This window comes from Thunnus thynnus, chromosome 18 (genome assembly GCF_963924715.1).
Source record: "Thunnus thynnus chromosome 18, fThuThy2.1, whole genome shotgun sequence".
In the NCBI taxonomy this organism is placed as follows: Eukaryota; Metazoa; Chordata; class Actinopteri; order Scombriformes; family Scombridae; genus Thunnus; species Thunnus thynnus.
In genome coordinates this window covers 3,069,105-3,085,069 of record NC_089534.1, presented here as the reverse complement: position 1 = coordinate 3,085,069, position 15,965 = coordinate 3,069,105, and the positions used below count along the sequence as shown (strand labels likewise).

Below are 15,965 nucleotides of genomic sequence, written 5' to 3'. Positions count from 1 at the left end.
AACCATACACAGCCACAACAGCCTGGCACCTCCTCCTCATGCTGGTCACCCGCCTGGTCACACACTGCTGTGGGATGGCGTCCCAGTCTTCAACCAGCAATTAAAAGGGAAATAAACAGGCTTTCCAACGGTATAAGATTTATAGCCAAGAAGCATTGCTACAACAAAGAAATAATCTACCAAACATAAATTTCCTCACTTTTTGTGCTATGTTTATAATCTTTTTGTTGTTTTAAACTGTTGTTCAGGCAGAGTAAAGAGTTTAAACTTATGATGGTCAATTTTTCACTATTTTCTGACATTTTATGAACCAATCAGCAAAATATTCAGCAACGTAATCAATATTGAAAATAATATTTATTTGCAGTCCTAATAGGCTCAGCGTTGTTTTCTGTATCTTATGGTTTTATAGTTTGCTGTTTGTCTCACTCGATCTCACAGAAAATCTACACATTAAAGCACTTAACAAATAATTAAACCAGTATTTATATTTTGTTAGTTTCCTTTTTCTTTAAGTGAACCGACCAAATAAAAATGAACATACTGTATTGCACTGCAGCGACAAGGCAGGCAGTGGTTAGAATAAGGGAACTTATACATGTTTGTAACTTACTAGATGACTGTGTAGCTTTATTTACAGGTGATGGACATAATAACACATCTACAGTATAATTTATTGTACAGTTAATTAGTCAAACACAAATTCCACCTTTGTCTCGGTTTTTGAGAGCAATATCTGACACTTTGGAGTAATAATGAAAGTATCTAAGCTAAACTTTACATGAGGTTTATTCTACAACTATTGTGTTACGTTACCCTGTGCAGGTGTTTGTGCTGTTATATATGTGTTCTGTACAAACCCAAAACTGTAATGTTGTATAAGAAACGTACAAAAAGTTTGTACATAGAACAAAATATCTCAGATTAATTAGTCCGATCTCTCTTCTTCTGTATCTGCCAGCTTCTGGACATGAAGGTGTTTGTAGACACAGATTCGGACATCCGCCTCATACGGAGGCTGAAGAGGGACATTTCACAGCGCGGGCGGGACATCAGCGGCATCATCAAACAATACAATAAGTTTGTGAAGCCGGCGTTCGAGCAGTACATCGAACCCACGGTGCAGGTCGCCGACATCGTGGTGCCGAGAGGTCAGTGGAGATAAATATTATTACACCAGTACAACTTTATACTTGTTCCCTGTAGCCTGACGCTGATGTTATAAACTACTGTGCTTTAAATGAAGCTTCTTTGCTGCAAATCTTTAGTACTGCTGTTCACTCTAAGACATTAAATATTGATGCATTTCACACATTTGGCTCATATCTGAGATGAAACTTGAAACTGATATTGACTTGAAATTATGCTTTAGCACAAAATAACCTTTTATTTGTCAGTTTCAGTTAAATATTCTGGTTTTATTCTTGTCGGTTGTGTCTTTTATTTACAGGCGGAGAGAACTTTGTAGCGTTGGATTTGATTGTTCAGCATGTTCACAGTCAGCTGGAGAAGGTGAGCGAACGAGAGTTTTTACTGATTCAGCTAACATTTAGTTTTATCTCCGTTTCCACCCATACAGTATAGATTGTTAGTCTCTGTTCACACTGCAAAGGTACAAAAAATTGCTGCCTCAACTGTATGTTGTGCTGATAAGAGCAACACAGTTTGTTTGTTTGATTTTTTTGCAGCTTCTGAGCAAAGATTATTTCTAACACAACAGCCAGAAGCTCAATAATCCAGCTTATGGGCTTCATAATGATCATAATATCTACTGCTAGATGATTCATCGGTTAATCAATTAGTCGAACGACAGAAAATTAATCTCCAACTATTTTGATAATTGATAAATGCTGAACTTCTCTGGTTCCAGCTTCTTTAACATCTTTGGGTTAACTTGTATCTTGGACTTTGGGAAACATCAAATTGACATTTTTCACCATTTTCTGACATCTTATAGCGCAAACGACTAATTGATTAATTGAGAAACTGATTGACAGATTAATTTATAAATGATGCACAGTAACAACATGCTCAGAAGTTTCCTAAAGTTTAGAAAGTCTGCTTTGCTCCTTTTCCTCTATTAACTCTACAGTCAGAAAGGTGACGGATAAATAAATAAATAAATAAATAAAGCATGGCGGTGTGGAACAGTGTGAACATGGTCTGTGATGCTATGAAAGCAAACCAATCCTGAGGGTCACCTGTACATGCAAACCTGAACAAGTACAATATGTAATATTAATACACAAGACTGAGCTTTAACATCCTTCAGATTTATGATCAGAGAAAATACATTTCATATTCCATGAAATGGGTTTTACGTCTCGCTCACTTCGTGCTCGTAGAAGTGGAACAAATCTTTTTGCTGTCACATTTATATTATTTTTGTGCAGCTCTTTGCTTGTAGTTACAGTAGAGTTATATATGATTTTTTTCCACCAGTAGGCAGCTTATACATAGACATTGAAGTGAATGGGAAAAGGTGACCACTTCCCCCTCCTCTGCTAGTTGAAGGAGGTAACTGATGGTCAGGTTTTTCCCGTCGTTCTCAGCGTGAGAAAAAAAACATTTGGCTTATTACTTCCTGATTTATCACAGTGTTCTGACCTTTAACCCTGAATTATGCACAGAAGTCACAGTGAGCACCAAACTTAAAAACAAACCACAGGTTCATTTCCTGGAGGAAGTTTCTTCAAACTCGACAGCAGCTTTAACGTTTCCGAGGTCTCAATATCACTTTTTTCCTCCTCTACTCTACGACTCATTGAACTGGGTGAGACGGAGGTCCGGGTACCTGAGATTAATGATCTCGTAAATCCAGAGAGGCGTCCTCCATCTTTCTTCACCCCACTTGTCACTGTCGTCAGACCGCTTTATGAACGGTAGCGAATGATGATCTGTTCCACCTTCAACATATTCATTCACAGACACGTCTTCTACACACACACACACACAGGTCAGCATGACACACTCCTGTTTTTGTTAAATTCCCATTCATTTCTTTTTTCTCCTTTTGTTTCATCGATGGGTTTGTATATTGATCTGTGATCTGTGCAGATTAATGGTATAAATGCATGAATGACTCTCTATCAGAGCTGCTTCTCACATTGCAAAGCTTATTTATTAACATTAACATTCAGGTGTATCTTTTTCAGGTGTACAGTGACTTCATGCTTGTGTTTCTTTAATAATGTTTAAAATTTCATCTGCTTGCTAAGGAGTCAGTTCCAGTTTGTTAAGTAAAGGGTTAAACTCTGCATTGCTGATTGTTTTATCATATTTTCCACAAAGTAGTTTATGTGCATCACAACGTTTTATTAGTAAAGAAGATAATAATAATTTATCTGTTGATGAAATGTTTAAAAGTCATAGCTGTAACTCTAATCTTTGTTGTTTAAGTGTGTCACTGCCTTTTTCTTGATTTTGCTTTTTAAATGATTAGAACAAAACACAAGAACTATTTTTTTTTTTAAAAATTTTGAATAAACAGTTAGAGCTGCAACAATTAGTCCAAAAAAAAAAAAAAAAAAAAAAGCTTTTCAAATGTGACAATTTTCAATTTTTCTTTGTCATATATGACAGAAAATTAAATATCTTTGTTTTGGACTGTAAGTCAGACAAAAAGAGCAAAGTGAAGACCTCACTATGGGCTCTGAAAAATTGTCAATGCTCCTTTTTTCACTATTTTTTTTAATACAATTGGCTAAACAATTAATGGAGAAAATAATTGCCTAATTGCAGCCCTAAAAACAATCAGTCATTATGGTCAGTTGAAGGTGGGATGTTGTTAATATTACATTTTAACATACAAACATTTATTTAAAGCCTTTGTTTTTTGGATGGTTTTATGTTGTGGATTATACTTTTCTCAGAAATGCTTTATCTCATGTTTGTTTCTTATGTTTGTCACTGTTTGCACACATATATATGTGTGTGTGTGTGTGTCTGTGTGTGTGTGTCTCCTTGTGCGACCCCCCCTTGCCTGGCTGAATGCTGTGTAACCATTCCAGCGTGAGATCACTGTGAGGTACGACTGTTTGTGCTTTTTTTTTTTATTACCTCTCCTTCCTATTTCCCTTCCTGCATTGTTATAAGACATGGCTGGTGATTTTCTATATTTGTCTTATTGTCAACAAACCTCCTGTGCAGAGACGAACCGACACTGAACTGATCTACTGACATGTATTGTGTGTGTATCCAAAGCCTGGTATCATATTCCTCTGTGCTGTGGAGCTCCGCTGTCGCCTAAAAACTATTAAAAACATGTCAAAGAGCCACATATCTCTAGATTTGTTGACAATAAGAAAAATCTAGAAATTCAGCAGCCGAATCCTTTAAGTGTTCAATCTGTTTTCAACCATAATTTCTTTTGAAAACAAAGACAAAATGAATAATTGTCTTGTTTACTTCTGCAAGTACTTTGACTTTTATTTTAAAATATTTCCCAGAGTGAGTTTCATCCTGCTGTCAGAGCACTTATTGATTATTTCTGTCTCTTCTACGATTGATTTCTCCCTCTGTGTGATTGTTGATTGTGCTCTACAGTGGAAAATATTGGATCTCTTTGTGAAAACACAAGGACAGTTATTCATAGGAATGAGAAAAAAAATACATCACCAAACAGCTTGGAAGGGTCAGTGTCGATATTTCCTCACTTGGCTCCTCCAGGTCGTTTAAATGTGGAAAGGTTAATTTCTCATGATAGTCGGTGTCACATGATTTTACTGCTGCTGTTGTGAAGAGTCTCTCTGCTAAACTCTGGATACCATCAGTACTATTTTATCTCTAATCTACAGTAACTGACCTGAAGAGTGTACTGGAATTAGGGCTGTAGTCAACCAAAGAAAATCTTCAACTAATCGATTAGTCGCGGGAGGGGGGCAAAAAGACTTTTTCCCATAGACTTACATTGTGAAAGAGACCTCTGTAAATCAGCGGGTAAATTTTTCTAACCCTCGCGAAATGACTTGTCTCACTATCAGAATTAAATCCGTTCGGTCCGATCACATTTTAAAAGCAAGAGTTTTTTTCAAGAGCCACATGATTGAATTGTTTTATCCCCATTGAAGTTAGCCGGAGGCTAAACCGGAAGTAGCCGACTCGGCCAGCGAAAGTCACTAGTACGCATGCTCGATGGGCCGCACAATGCGGAAGATCCGGTACTTTCATATTGGGAAGTCGATTTTGTTGGCTTCATGCGCCACTGAGCAATTTTCATAGGAATGAACGGGGCCTCCGACGCTGTATCCAGTTCTCTTTAAACATCCATGGACAGAGAGTGAACTCCGCAGTCACACATTTCTCCGCGTCGGTTAGGCTAACCCATTGTTGCTAACTTTGGAGCTAACCGCCTTCACTTTTCCAGCAGTTGGGGAAACAACAGACGTGACTTTTTAGCATTTATTAACTGACACACTGGAGTCTGTACTGTACATTTACTGCCAGACTGACAACTTACCGCTAACCTTTTCTTCTGCTCCGCTCATATTCACCGTCACTTTCCTACCGCTCACTCTTTCCCGGTCGCTACGCAATGACGTACTCTTTAACGGAGTTACGCTTCCAATAGTTTCCCAGGCAACGACAGAGGTTGACTCATGTACCGAAACAGCGCTGCACAGAGACTCCCAAACACTATTGATTTCCGAATCAATGGATACTTGGCGTTATTTTTGACATTAAAAATATGTTTTTGGCCTGGCGGGAGTTCTTGTTGTTATAATTATAGGAGAAACACTGATTCAGTAAACGCTCAGTAAACGTTGAGTACAGTTAGACCCAGCAGGCTCCATTAGGTTGGGCGAGTTCAAAGTTGTGAAAATAACGGGGGTGTTTTGAATACACCCCCGTTGTTTTCACAGGTAATTTGTAAGTCTGTCCCTCCCGCCGCAGGAAATAATGGATTAATCCTGGAAAGCTGTTGATGTAGCACTTTTCTACTTATGTAAATAACACAGAGATTATTCGACCAATAAGGATTTAGTCGGACGAGAGCATATCGACCAACTAATCGACCAGTCGACTAGCAGATGAGTTTTAATTCAGATTTAGAACATTTAGCTCTTCAGATTTAGATAATAGCTTCACATTTCTTTCTGTTAAAAAATGGTTTCTCATCAGAGCTGCTGCTGCTGAGCGGCTACAGCCATTAAATTACTGCTTAAAAAATGTAAAAATGGAGAGTTAACGACCATGAAATTGGTCACCGCCATCCGTGCATATCGACCACTCTTTAGTCCTTATTTATCCCCTAAGAGGCTCGAGCCGCTCGTGCTCTTAAAGTTAAACATCCTCATTGTTTTAAACATTGGGGTGAACTTCACAGTTTCACAGGCCATGTTCACACAACCACACTAAAACACATCCAGGACAGAAAACTGGGACTTCTCACATCTGGTATTGAACTCAAGTCCATGAGAGATGGATTCTGGTACATAAAAAGTCACCTGATAACATTTTTAAATTACAGTTATAGTCCAACAGCTCTTAAATGTCTTACGTGTTTGGCCTCTAGGTCAGTGGTTCCCAACCTTTTTGACTTGTGACCCCTTAAAAAACGAAGCTACTGTAGGTCCACCTGTGACCCCTCTACACAGGTTGTACAGTATACTTTATGTCTGTGGGCTGATTATTGCCAGATTATTCTCAGATTGTCGTATTTAAATACTTTTTAAAGGCCTGAAGAGGTAAAACGATCCAGTAATCCCATTCGTTAGGCTGGGAACCAGTGCTCTATGAAATACTGGGAACAAACACCTAAATATGATGGTCACAGGTGCTCACAGGCTCTTGGTAAAATGGTACCAGTTGTAGCAAAAATGAAGGTAAATAGGTTTAATCAGGTTCAGTCCAGCAGTGAGCAGGGTTTTGGATGAACTTGTCTGGAAACGCTTCAATCAATTCTTAGATCGATTAGTTAAATGTGCAGCAGCTCTTACTGGTCTGAGATCTGTTTTTAAAGCCTCCTGCTTGCATAGCTGAGCAGTAAAGAACAACTGATCTATATTTTCAGCCTTTAAAGTAGCCGACTTAGAGAGAAGGAACGAACTGAGTCACCTGAAATGATCCCACTTATGAGATCAATGAATCGTTGCTCCTTTGACCAGAACTATAAACTTATTTGTTCAGCAGTGATGTAGTGAAGCTGTTTCACTGCTCTTACACTGTTCTTTCTCTTCCTTTTTTTATTTATTTTTTCTCCTCCTCCTCCTCCTCCTCTTTGTCCTTTTTGTATATTTTCCTTCTCCTGTGTTTCCACCACTTTTATATCTCATCATATGAATATCGGTCACCTTCTTCAGAGGAAGCTCCGCTGGGATATGTGAGGCTCACCTCGTGCATCTTCTCTCAGTATCATAGTTTTATCATTTTGATGCACTTTTTTTTTAACTTGTTAAAACATGCTCTGCATTTTTTTTTTAACTGAATGAAAACCTTCACAACAGAAAAGTCAACACGCTTGTTTTCTGTTTTTTGACGCCTTTTGTAGCCAAAATTTGATAATGAAACACTGGAGTTGTTTTGGCAGAAAAGAGCTCATTTGTAATTACGGATGTTAAAGTGAAAGCATGTTTTATTTCTTGTAAAGTAGAGACGGAGCATGCAGCAAACACATTACAGCTGTGAGACGGCAGCAGACATACACATGTCAGCTTGTTTCATCGCTCTGTAACGTTGTAAGCATGTGTTTGAAAGTGTTTGTGCTACATGAGCTTTTTTTTTTTTTTTTGCATTTTGTTGGCTTAAGGTGATTGAACACACACTGTGTTAGTTTATTGGCAACAACAATACATAACACCCAGCTGCTTTTTGTCATTAATATGATGACAACAACTGTAGCAGCTTACTGCTCAACTTCTGATGTGTATAATTGAGTTAGAATATAAGTTGTTAGAGGAAGCTTTGGCTGAAGGAAACTGAGCAGTGATGAACTTTTAGATGAAGCACCAACACCTTTAGCTGCTTGTAAGCATGGCAAGAAACAACTGATCGTTCTTCTTGACTAAGCCATCGAAGCAGAAAACATGTTCGTCTAACCACAGAATCTGGAGCCCACAAAGATACTGAACATTAGACTGATGCTCGACAGAATCAGAATCATCTTTATTGGCCAAATATGTTTAAAAATACAAGGAATTAGACTCCAGTTTAGTGGCTCTCGATATACTCACACACAACACAACAATCTTCAGAATGATACACGAGGAACGTCTATAAAGTGAGTTGCACAGAAATAAAGACAATCTGTTCCACCTGCTGACATAAAACACCAGGAAGTGGCTTAATTTATAGTTTTATAAGAATGTTGTAGAAGGAGCAACATTATCAGCAGATGAACATATCTGCCAAACTCTTAAACAACATATTATAAATCATCTGGTTTGCACTGCAGGTAGCTAACATGTGTATCAGAAGCAACATGCTGTATGTAGAGGCCAGTAGTAGTTCATTATTTTATTTTTTATTTGATAAATAGACAGTTATCATGGCAGATATGATGAGTCGTCAAAGCAGGAAAAGCTCAGGTGTAACTGGGTATGGTCTCCCAGTAAGCCGTGTCAGTTAGTGGCTGGATCTGGCTCATATAAATGTAACGCAGCCGTCGTTAATGTTATTACTTCCACATGTGCTTTTCCTGCTTTGACAAAACGTTGTAAAAAAGAGTCAATTAGCCCGACGACTCGTTAACAAATCAGCAGCTTTCTTCAGATGAACTAAACCGACTCATAACGTAGAGGAGCAGACGACGTTTATTTTGTCATAGTAACCGTATATTGAATCAGGAAGACGTCTCATTGTCAAATTAAAGCAACTGTTAAATCTGTTTCAGTCTGACCTGCAGTATAATAAACAGTCATCACTGTTAGCTACTGTAGCTAAGAAGCTAATTGTCTCATCATGGGCCGAGGGTTAGTTTTAAATTGCTTAATCAATTTTAATTGGTTAATTGATTTATCCAGGTTGATATCATTAGGAGTTATTGTATTAATGCTGGAGAGTATTGAGAGAAAAGATAGAATAATAAATAAATCTTGCTTATATTATTCCTGCTTCTCACTCCTTTGTTTTCCATCATACTTTACTACTTTGACTGGTATAATCATGAAACCAGTATGAAACTACTCTATTAAAAAGTCTCTGGGATCAGAAGTTAAATTAATGAAGCGATCGGATTGGTTCTTTCCTGCTGCGTCAGTATGATACTGTATCTCTCCTGCAGTCACTGTGTTTGTGTATAACTTTGTGTTTGTTCGTCCACAGATCAGCTCTGGCTTCGGCTCATCAGGGGCAACCGTTACCCAAAACCCTCAGCGTGATGGAGAGCACGCCACAGGTCCGCGGCATGCACACCATCATCAGGTCAGAACACACACACACACACATTTCACAAGAAATTAGCTTAAAAAAAAGAAATTTTGCACATAATATTTACTGTCAAACTGAAAATCTGTTACTCAGTATTCAGAGTTTGGGAGCAGATGCTGCACAAGTTGTTTTCTTACCTTCTTCTTCTTCTTCGTCCTCTGTGTGTGTTTCCGTAGGAACAAGGAGACGAACCGAGATGAGTTTATCTTCTACTCCAAGAGATTAATGAGGCTTCTGATAGAACATGCCCTCTCCTTCCTGCCTCTCAAGGTCAGTTTTTCATACAAGTGTGAAGATTATTAACTGAACTTTTGAGCTCATTTGAAGGTTGAATCTCTGCAGAATAAACAAGTACAGGATGTTTTTCTCTTCTGTAACGATACTGGTTCAATTGGTTTGTTTTCCCCACCTGATCCAACTTCAATCTGACCCAGTTACAAGGTTTAATCTACAAGTTTGAGCATAAATCAGCAGTTTATTACGTGTTCGTTTCCAAACAACCAGTTGCCTGGTAAAGGAGTCAAAGTGGCAGGAGAGTTTGGTGATTTAGAAGTCGTTGTGTCTTTTCAATCATTTCTTATTCTGTATTTCATATATTTTTCTGTCCTCCAGCCGATATCTGTGGAGACGCCTCAGGGTGGAACCTATGAAGGCAAGAGGTTGAGCGGTAAAAGAGTAAGTTTGCTTTTATGCTGCTGTTCACCTCGTCGCGGTGAAGGAACAGTAATACATGACTGACTGACGACGTCTTTGTAGTCACTAAGTTAAAGTCCATGTTTAGTCCACCGTCACTGACCTACAGTTTACATCTGTGAATGCAACGAGCGATGGGAGACAGAAGAAGAAGAAATTAATCTGCAACTGTTTCCAATATATGCACATATATTTTTCCAACTGGCTGAGGAGACCATTATACATGCAAGCATAGATTATACTAAATATGATCAAGAAAGACAATATATGAAGGAAGAACTGAGGAAGACTGGAGTTCAGGAGCTCAGCATTAAAACTTTAATGAACCTGCCGAGTGGGAGCAGCAGTAGAGTTTTCTTTGAGTTTATTAGACACTGATGACGTGCCGATAATATCGTGCATAACTACATTTTACTCATTTTGTTAAATAAAATGTCAAAAACATTTGCTGGTTTCAGCTTCTCAGACGTGAGGGTTTGAAGTTTTTCTGTCTCATATATGATAGTAAACTGAGTTTCTTTGGCTCTTAGAAATTATAAAACAGACATTTTTTACTATTTCCTGACAGTTTATATCATAATATCATAATAATTGTTAGTTCCAGCCATAGAAAGAATTATTTATGAGGAAAATAAAGTGCAAATACAGATGATGAGTGTGTGTTAGAATAAAAAATATATTATCACATCTAGAAAATTAAACGATGTAACTCTTATGTTAGTTATTTTCTTAAATATTACGATCTAGAACAACAGTGTCTTGTATATGTGAAGATTTTGGTGTCTTTGAACTACCAGAAGAATCTTTGATGCGAGATGTTTTCATTCAGATACGTTACGACAACGTTCCCGTTTCCTCAACACCAAAACATGAATTTCTTCTTCTGTGTTTGTAGATCACGGGTGTTTCCATCCTGAGAGCAGGCGAGACCATGGAGCAGGCTCTGATGGCCGTGTGTAAAGACATCCGACTGGGAAAAATCCTCATCCAGACCAACCACGACACAGGTGAACCAGAGGTACGAGAGTCTAATTATAATAATAATAATAATCTGTGTTTCTGTCCGTTTTTAAGATGAAATACGTTTGTAACAAAGAGGTGAGAGAGTTTTAACCATCAGGAACTTCTCATCTCGTCTTTTCAGAGATGAAATGTGGTTTAACGAGGTTCAAAGTGCTCAGTTAAGTGTTAAAAAACCCATTTTCAACCACAGAACAGAGTCAGTCGTGCAGAACGTTTCCACTTATTTCAGCTTTACTTTGTTTCAGTCAGAAAGTTTCTTCTCTTACTGTCTTGTAATGTTGCTTTTATATCTTTGTCATCTTAGTTTCAATCATTCATCTGCAAATGTTTTAATAAAGTTTGTAGTGTTTAAGTGTCTTTATGTTGCTCCTGATATCACAACACTTTTGCTCTTTTCTTTTCATTTATTCTCCTTTTAGCTTAAATATCTTTTCACAGGCGACATCATGGAGGCAGAAAGCTGCTGATACCAATACTGATAGTTGAGAGTTTAAAAAAATCAGACACAACCCACGTAATAAATAAGCATTTTTGCTGAGATTCCCTTAAATTTGTTTGATTGTTTGACGTTTTACAGACTCGTCACTGCTCTTAGTTAGTTTTAAAACATATCTGTGATATTTCTCTACAGTTTTTTGATTGATACGGTTTATTCGGGCTCTAGTTGTCATGTTTTAAGCAAAATGTATCTCTGTAAAAGTTGTTTCAGTGTGTGTTTGTCAATAATTAATCATAACTGATAATTAATCATTTATAACAGTCTGATTCAGTGATTCTGGTTTCTATCAGAGCTGCACGTTCTTAAAGGAAAATTCCACCAGTTTTACACTTTAAAGTGTGTTTCCAGCTGTTGGGAGTAATACTGCACATGTGTAAAAGTAGTTTAACAGCAGAGGGAGCTGTGATGTCACTTCCACATAATGCAGGTGACAGTGGGACGTAATGTAGGCGGCAAGTTTAGACAAGAAAGAAGAATGAGTAGAACGACATATCTGCTCATTTAGTTTTTTAAACTGTCCATTTGGAGTCTGACGGTGTTTATAGGATGTTAAATTGGTGAATGTCTATTTTAACGTTACTGACCGTCTCCTTTCCTTCTTCCAGCTTCACTACCTTCGTCTTCCCAAAGACATCAGTGAAGACTACGTCATACTGATGGACAGCACCGTGTCTACCGGAGCCGCTGCTCTGATGGCCGTCAGAGTTCTGCTGGTAGGTTTATAAAACTCTACGACTCTGTGTAAGACCTGAAGATCAGTCCAAACTTTTCCTTCACAAATATGCTGAAAAACCTTAAACAGCCAATGAGAAATGTGTTTGTTAAGCTTTTCAACCAGCAGTAGTAAATGTATTCATCCAACCGTTCACTGGTGTTTTCATTCTTCTTCTCCTCTGTGAAGGACCACGACGTAGCGGAGGATAAGATCTTCCTGTTGTCCCTGCTAATGGCGGAGATGGGCGTCCACTCGGTGGCCTACGCCTTCCCTAAAGTCCGCATCATCACCACGGCCGTAGACAAGGAGGTCAACGACCAGTTCCACATCATACCAGGCATCGGTGAGGAGGATCAATACTTATCATGATAAAAATATATCAAATGACAGTGTTTGTGTCGAAGGCATCGCTCGTAGTGATGAACCTACAGTGATCATCAGTGACTCTGTCAATGTCAAAGGAAACCTAACTGACCTCACAGAGCTGTAAAAGCTCAACAGCTCAGTTATGAACGCCAGAACCAGCTGCTGCAAAGCCTTATGGGTAATCTTTAACCCTCACTGTAAGAAAAAAGGTGATATATATGGATCCATAAATAGGTTTTAACCAGTAAATCAACACTAAATCCCACTGCTGCTCTGTGAGCTGCAGTATTAACGTCACCTTTAACATCTGGATGAAACAGCTGCTGATGTTTTTAATTTAATGACACTAAAGCCCAGTTTGAACTGGATCAGGTAGCTGGATTTGATCTTAATCCAGACCGGAGCGTGTTCATGAGTCTAGTTTTTCACTCCTAATCCAGTCATAATTACAGCTGCATCACCTGCTGTTGTTTTTTTGTTGTTGTTTTTGTGGTAAACTCGCTGGTCTTCTTTCACCTTTTGCCTCCCACTTGAGTCTGCAGGTCTTAATCTGAAGAACCTCCTCTGTCTTTTATTTCTCATTTCACCTGCTTCTCCTTCTCTTCTCCTCTGAAGGTAATTTCGGCGATCGTTACTTTGGCACCGACGCTCCTTCAGACTGGTGTGAAAGCGATGAAGGGATGGACTTCTGAAGAGAGAGAGAGAGAGACAATCAGAGAAGTGGAGGGTTGTTACAAAAAGCACTTATCCATCTCTCACCGCTCCATCGCTGTCCTCCTGACCGACAAGGTGACGCTGACGGAGATTTCCACTTTAAACCAGACTGGGTTCAGTGGTTTCTTCCATCCTCCATTGACAGAGTTACCTTCTCCCCGGTTTACTCTGGATGACTTTCCCCAAAAAGACAATTTCAAGTTGTAATTATTCCGCTGCAATGATGAAAAAGGCTCGACCTGGATGTTTTCAGTAATAATGTGTTTTAATGTGTCGCTGAAGCTGCGTAGACGAACTGTCAGTTTACTGGAAAAGCCTTGAAAATCTCCTTCCAGGATTTTTTTTTTTTTGCACAGTAAACTTCTTTTTATCTCAGGCGACTCTGACTGAAAGGGAACAAACAAAGCTCCATACTTGAACCAGAAGACTGACGATCGAGGGGAAACGGTCTCATATCGTCAGTTATTTCTCTGTTACAACTTTTATTTATCAGCTTTTTTAAATCTTCTCATATTTTACTGCAGTCGGTTACAACCTTCTGTCAGGTTGTAAACATCCTTCATATGTTAAAAACTCTTTTTAAAGGACGAGTTCACTGTTTTTCATGTCCGTCTTATAACAGCAGTCAGGTGTCGACATGAACACGGCTGTTACAAGATCAGCTTATCTATTTGTGCAAAAAATGTGTTTAAATGTTTATATTTTATTTTATAGCAGAGCAAAACCTGCAGATGGGAGACAAATTAAACATAAAGTGTCTCAGTATGGAGTCAAACCACCACCAGCCTCCAGTGATGATCAACATTCCTCTACAAGATATTAACGTATTTATATATACGACCTTTATTTAATGTCACTGGGATCAGGACGGGAGACCTGAGCGCTGCAGACAGGAAGAAAACAAACAGCCTGACAACAAAAAGGAACATAAACAGCAGCATCAGAGACCAGATGAAAGTTTATATTATATCATTTTGGTCTCGTGGAGACGATGGTGGAGATCATCGTCATCCTCATCAAAGCCTTCAGTGATGAGCAGAAACATCTGTGTTTGATGTGTTTCTCCTTCTGTATGTTCAGTGTTTATACCTGACTGCTGTTATAAGACAAGACTTGGAAAACTGTGAACTCGTCCTTTAAAAGTTACAATAAACTCTTAAACTGCTGCTTTAAAGAAAGAATATTAAACTTCGCTTCGCTGCTAATAAAGTCAACGTTCAGCTCGCTTCTCAGACTTTGTGCTGCGTAGAAACCAGTGATGTAAAATAAACCAGGAGTCAAATATCATCAATTAAAGATGATAAACAAAACAGCACTTGTGTTACCATCAGATGGGTATTTCCACATTTACTTTGTCATGTGTGTGAAGTTTTTATTTTTCTATATTTTTTTTCTGAATATAATGCAGAAACCGGCTTCCTTGTTGTTTTTTAAAAAATGTTTTTATTTATTTATTATGTCATTTGCAAGAATCTACAGATTTATTTTACATTACAGCCATTTATCCAAACATTACTGGATTTAATTGTTTGTTTGTTTTTTGGATAGTTTAACTTGTAAATAACAGTTTTACTTGAATAATGTGACTTCAGGTGCTTCAGTTCTGATATTTTACATGATGCCTTACTGACAACAAAATTCATCATCAGTGAATTTTGTTGCTTTTTCTTCTAGAAAAAGTCAACATGTGAGAAAAATGCATCGTAACATCAGTTCTGTAAAAATCCAGCCGTCTGTCCAGCTTTAAAATAAAACATTTTTTTACATGTAACTGAGAGCTTATTACAACAAATAATCACTTTTCTCTGCTCTGTTTGTTCTGACATCAGCGATTTACATGAAACTGTTTAAACTTGTGGCAAATCTTAATATGAAAACGAGACTTTTTCATTCGTGGAGGCACTTAAAGCAGGTAGAAGTGATACCTGAGCGGAAGGCAGCCGTGATTAATGTTTATGAGGTAAATCTGTGTTTGGTAACTTAACGAGCTTCTGTCGCTTGTTTTTTTTTTTTTTTTTTTGTTAATTTAGTTGTTGCGACGTCACTTCTGTACAGAATAAAACTGTTAACTTAAAACTACTTCCTGTTGTTTGGAGCGGTTGTGTGTGAAGTGTTTGTTTTGTCCACTAGAGGAGGCTCTGTGTCAGTTTGACTTGTTTACAGCGGATGTGACGCACTCTGCAGTGTCCGTGCTGCCTTCCAGTGTTGTAGGAAATTATCTTTTTTTTTTTTTTACAACGTTTGCTGTTCAGTTATGAGCTTACAAAGGGCAAACAGGACGAGGTGAGTGAGAAATGTTCATTCTTTACAAGAAAAGAAGAGGACTCCATAAAGTTTGTTTCTATGCACATAAAATAAATAATCTAAAAGTCATGATCTTGTTCTCTATAGTGGCAGATAATATTGAAGCCATATTAACTGACAATATAATACATTTATTTGTTTCTTTCTTAAAGATGTGCAGACGCAAATTCTATTTTTTTACTCATTTTTACTGTTTAATCAATCAGTTGTGTTTTAATATTAAAATATATTATTAATATAACCTGACTGAGCAGTAACATGCTGGTGCAGCATCTTTAATTTATT

General features: G+C 38.0%; 2 protein-coding genes across 2 annotated transcripts in view; one reads left to right on the top strand and one right to left on the bottom strand.

Moving 5' to 3' along the window:
• The window catches only part of slc30a2 (solute carrier family 30 member 2), a 45,898-nt gene extending 39,910 nt beyond the window's left edge, over positions 1-5,988 (bottom strand). Inside the window, exons 1-2 of the mRNA XM_067572591.1 lie at positions 5,459-5,988; positions 2,795-2,936 (exon numbers count right to left, since the gene is read on the bottom strand). Coding sequence (XP_067428692.1) covers positions 2,795-2,936; positions 5,459-5,486 — 170 coding nt within the window. The 5' untranslated portion in view covers positions 5,487-5,988. The remainder of the gene's footprint in view (positions 1-2,794; positions 2,937-5,458) is intronic.
• si:ch211-243j20.2 (uridine-cytidine kinase-like 1) overlaps positions 1-15,455 on the top strand; it is a 32,553-nt gene extending 17,098 nt beyond the window's left edge. The window contains exons 6-15 of the mRNA XM_067572590.1: positions 962-1,151; positions 1,451-1,512; positions 4,011-4,027; positions 9,262-9,360; positions 9,543-9,636; positions 9,979-10,041; positions 10,955-11,077; positions 12,187-12,294; positions 12,483-12,639; positions 13,278-15,455. Coding sequence (XP_067428691.1) covers positions 962-1,151; positions 1,451-1,512; positions 4,011-4,027; positions 9,262-9,360; positions 9,543-9,636; positions 9,979-10,041; positions 10,955-11,077; positions 12,187-12,294; positions 12,483-12,639; positions 13,278-13,354 — 990 coding nt within the window. The 3' untranslated portion in view covers positions 13,355-15,455. The remainder of the gene's footprint in view (positions 1-961; positions 1,152-1,450; positions 1,513-4,010; positions 4,028-9,261; positions 9,361-9,542; positions 9,637-9,978; positions 10,042-10,954; positions 11,078-12,186; positions 12,295-12,482; positions 12,640-13,277) is intronic.
• Positions 15,456-15,965: the final 510 nt, after the last annotated feature.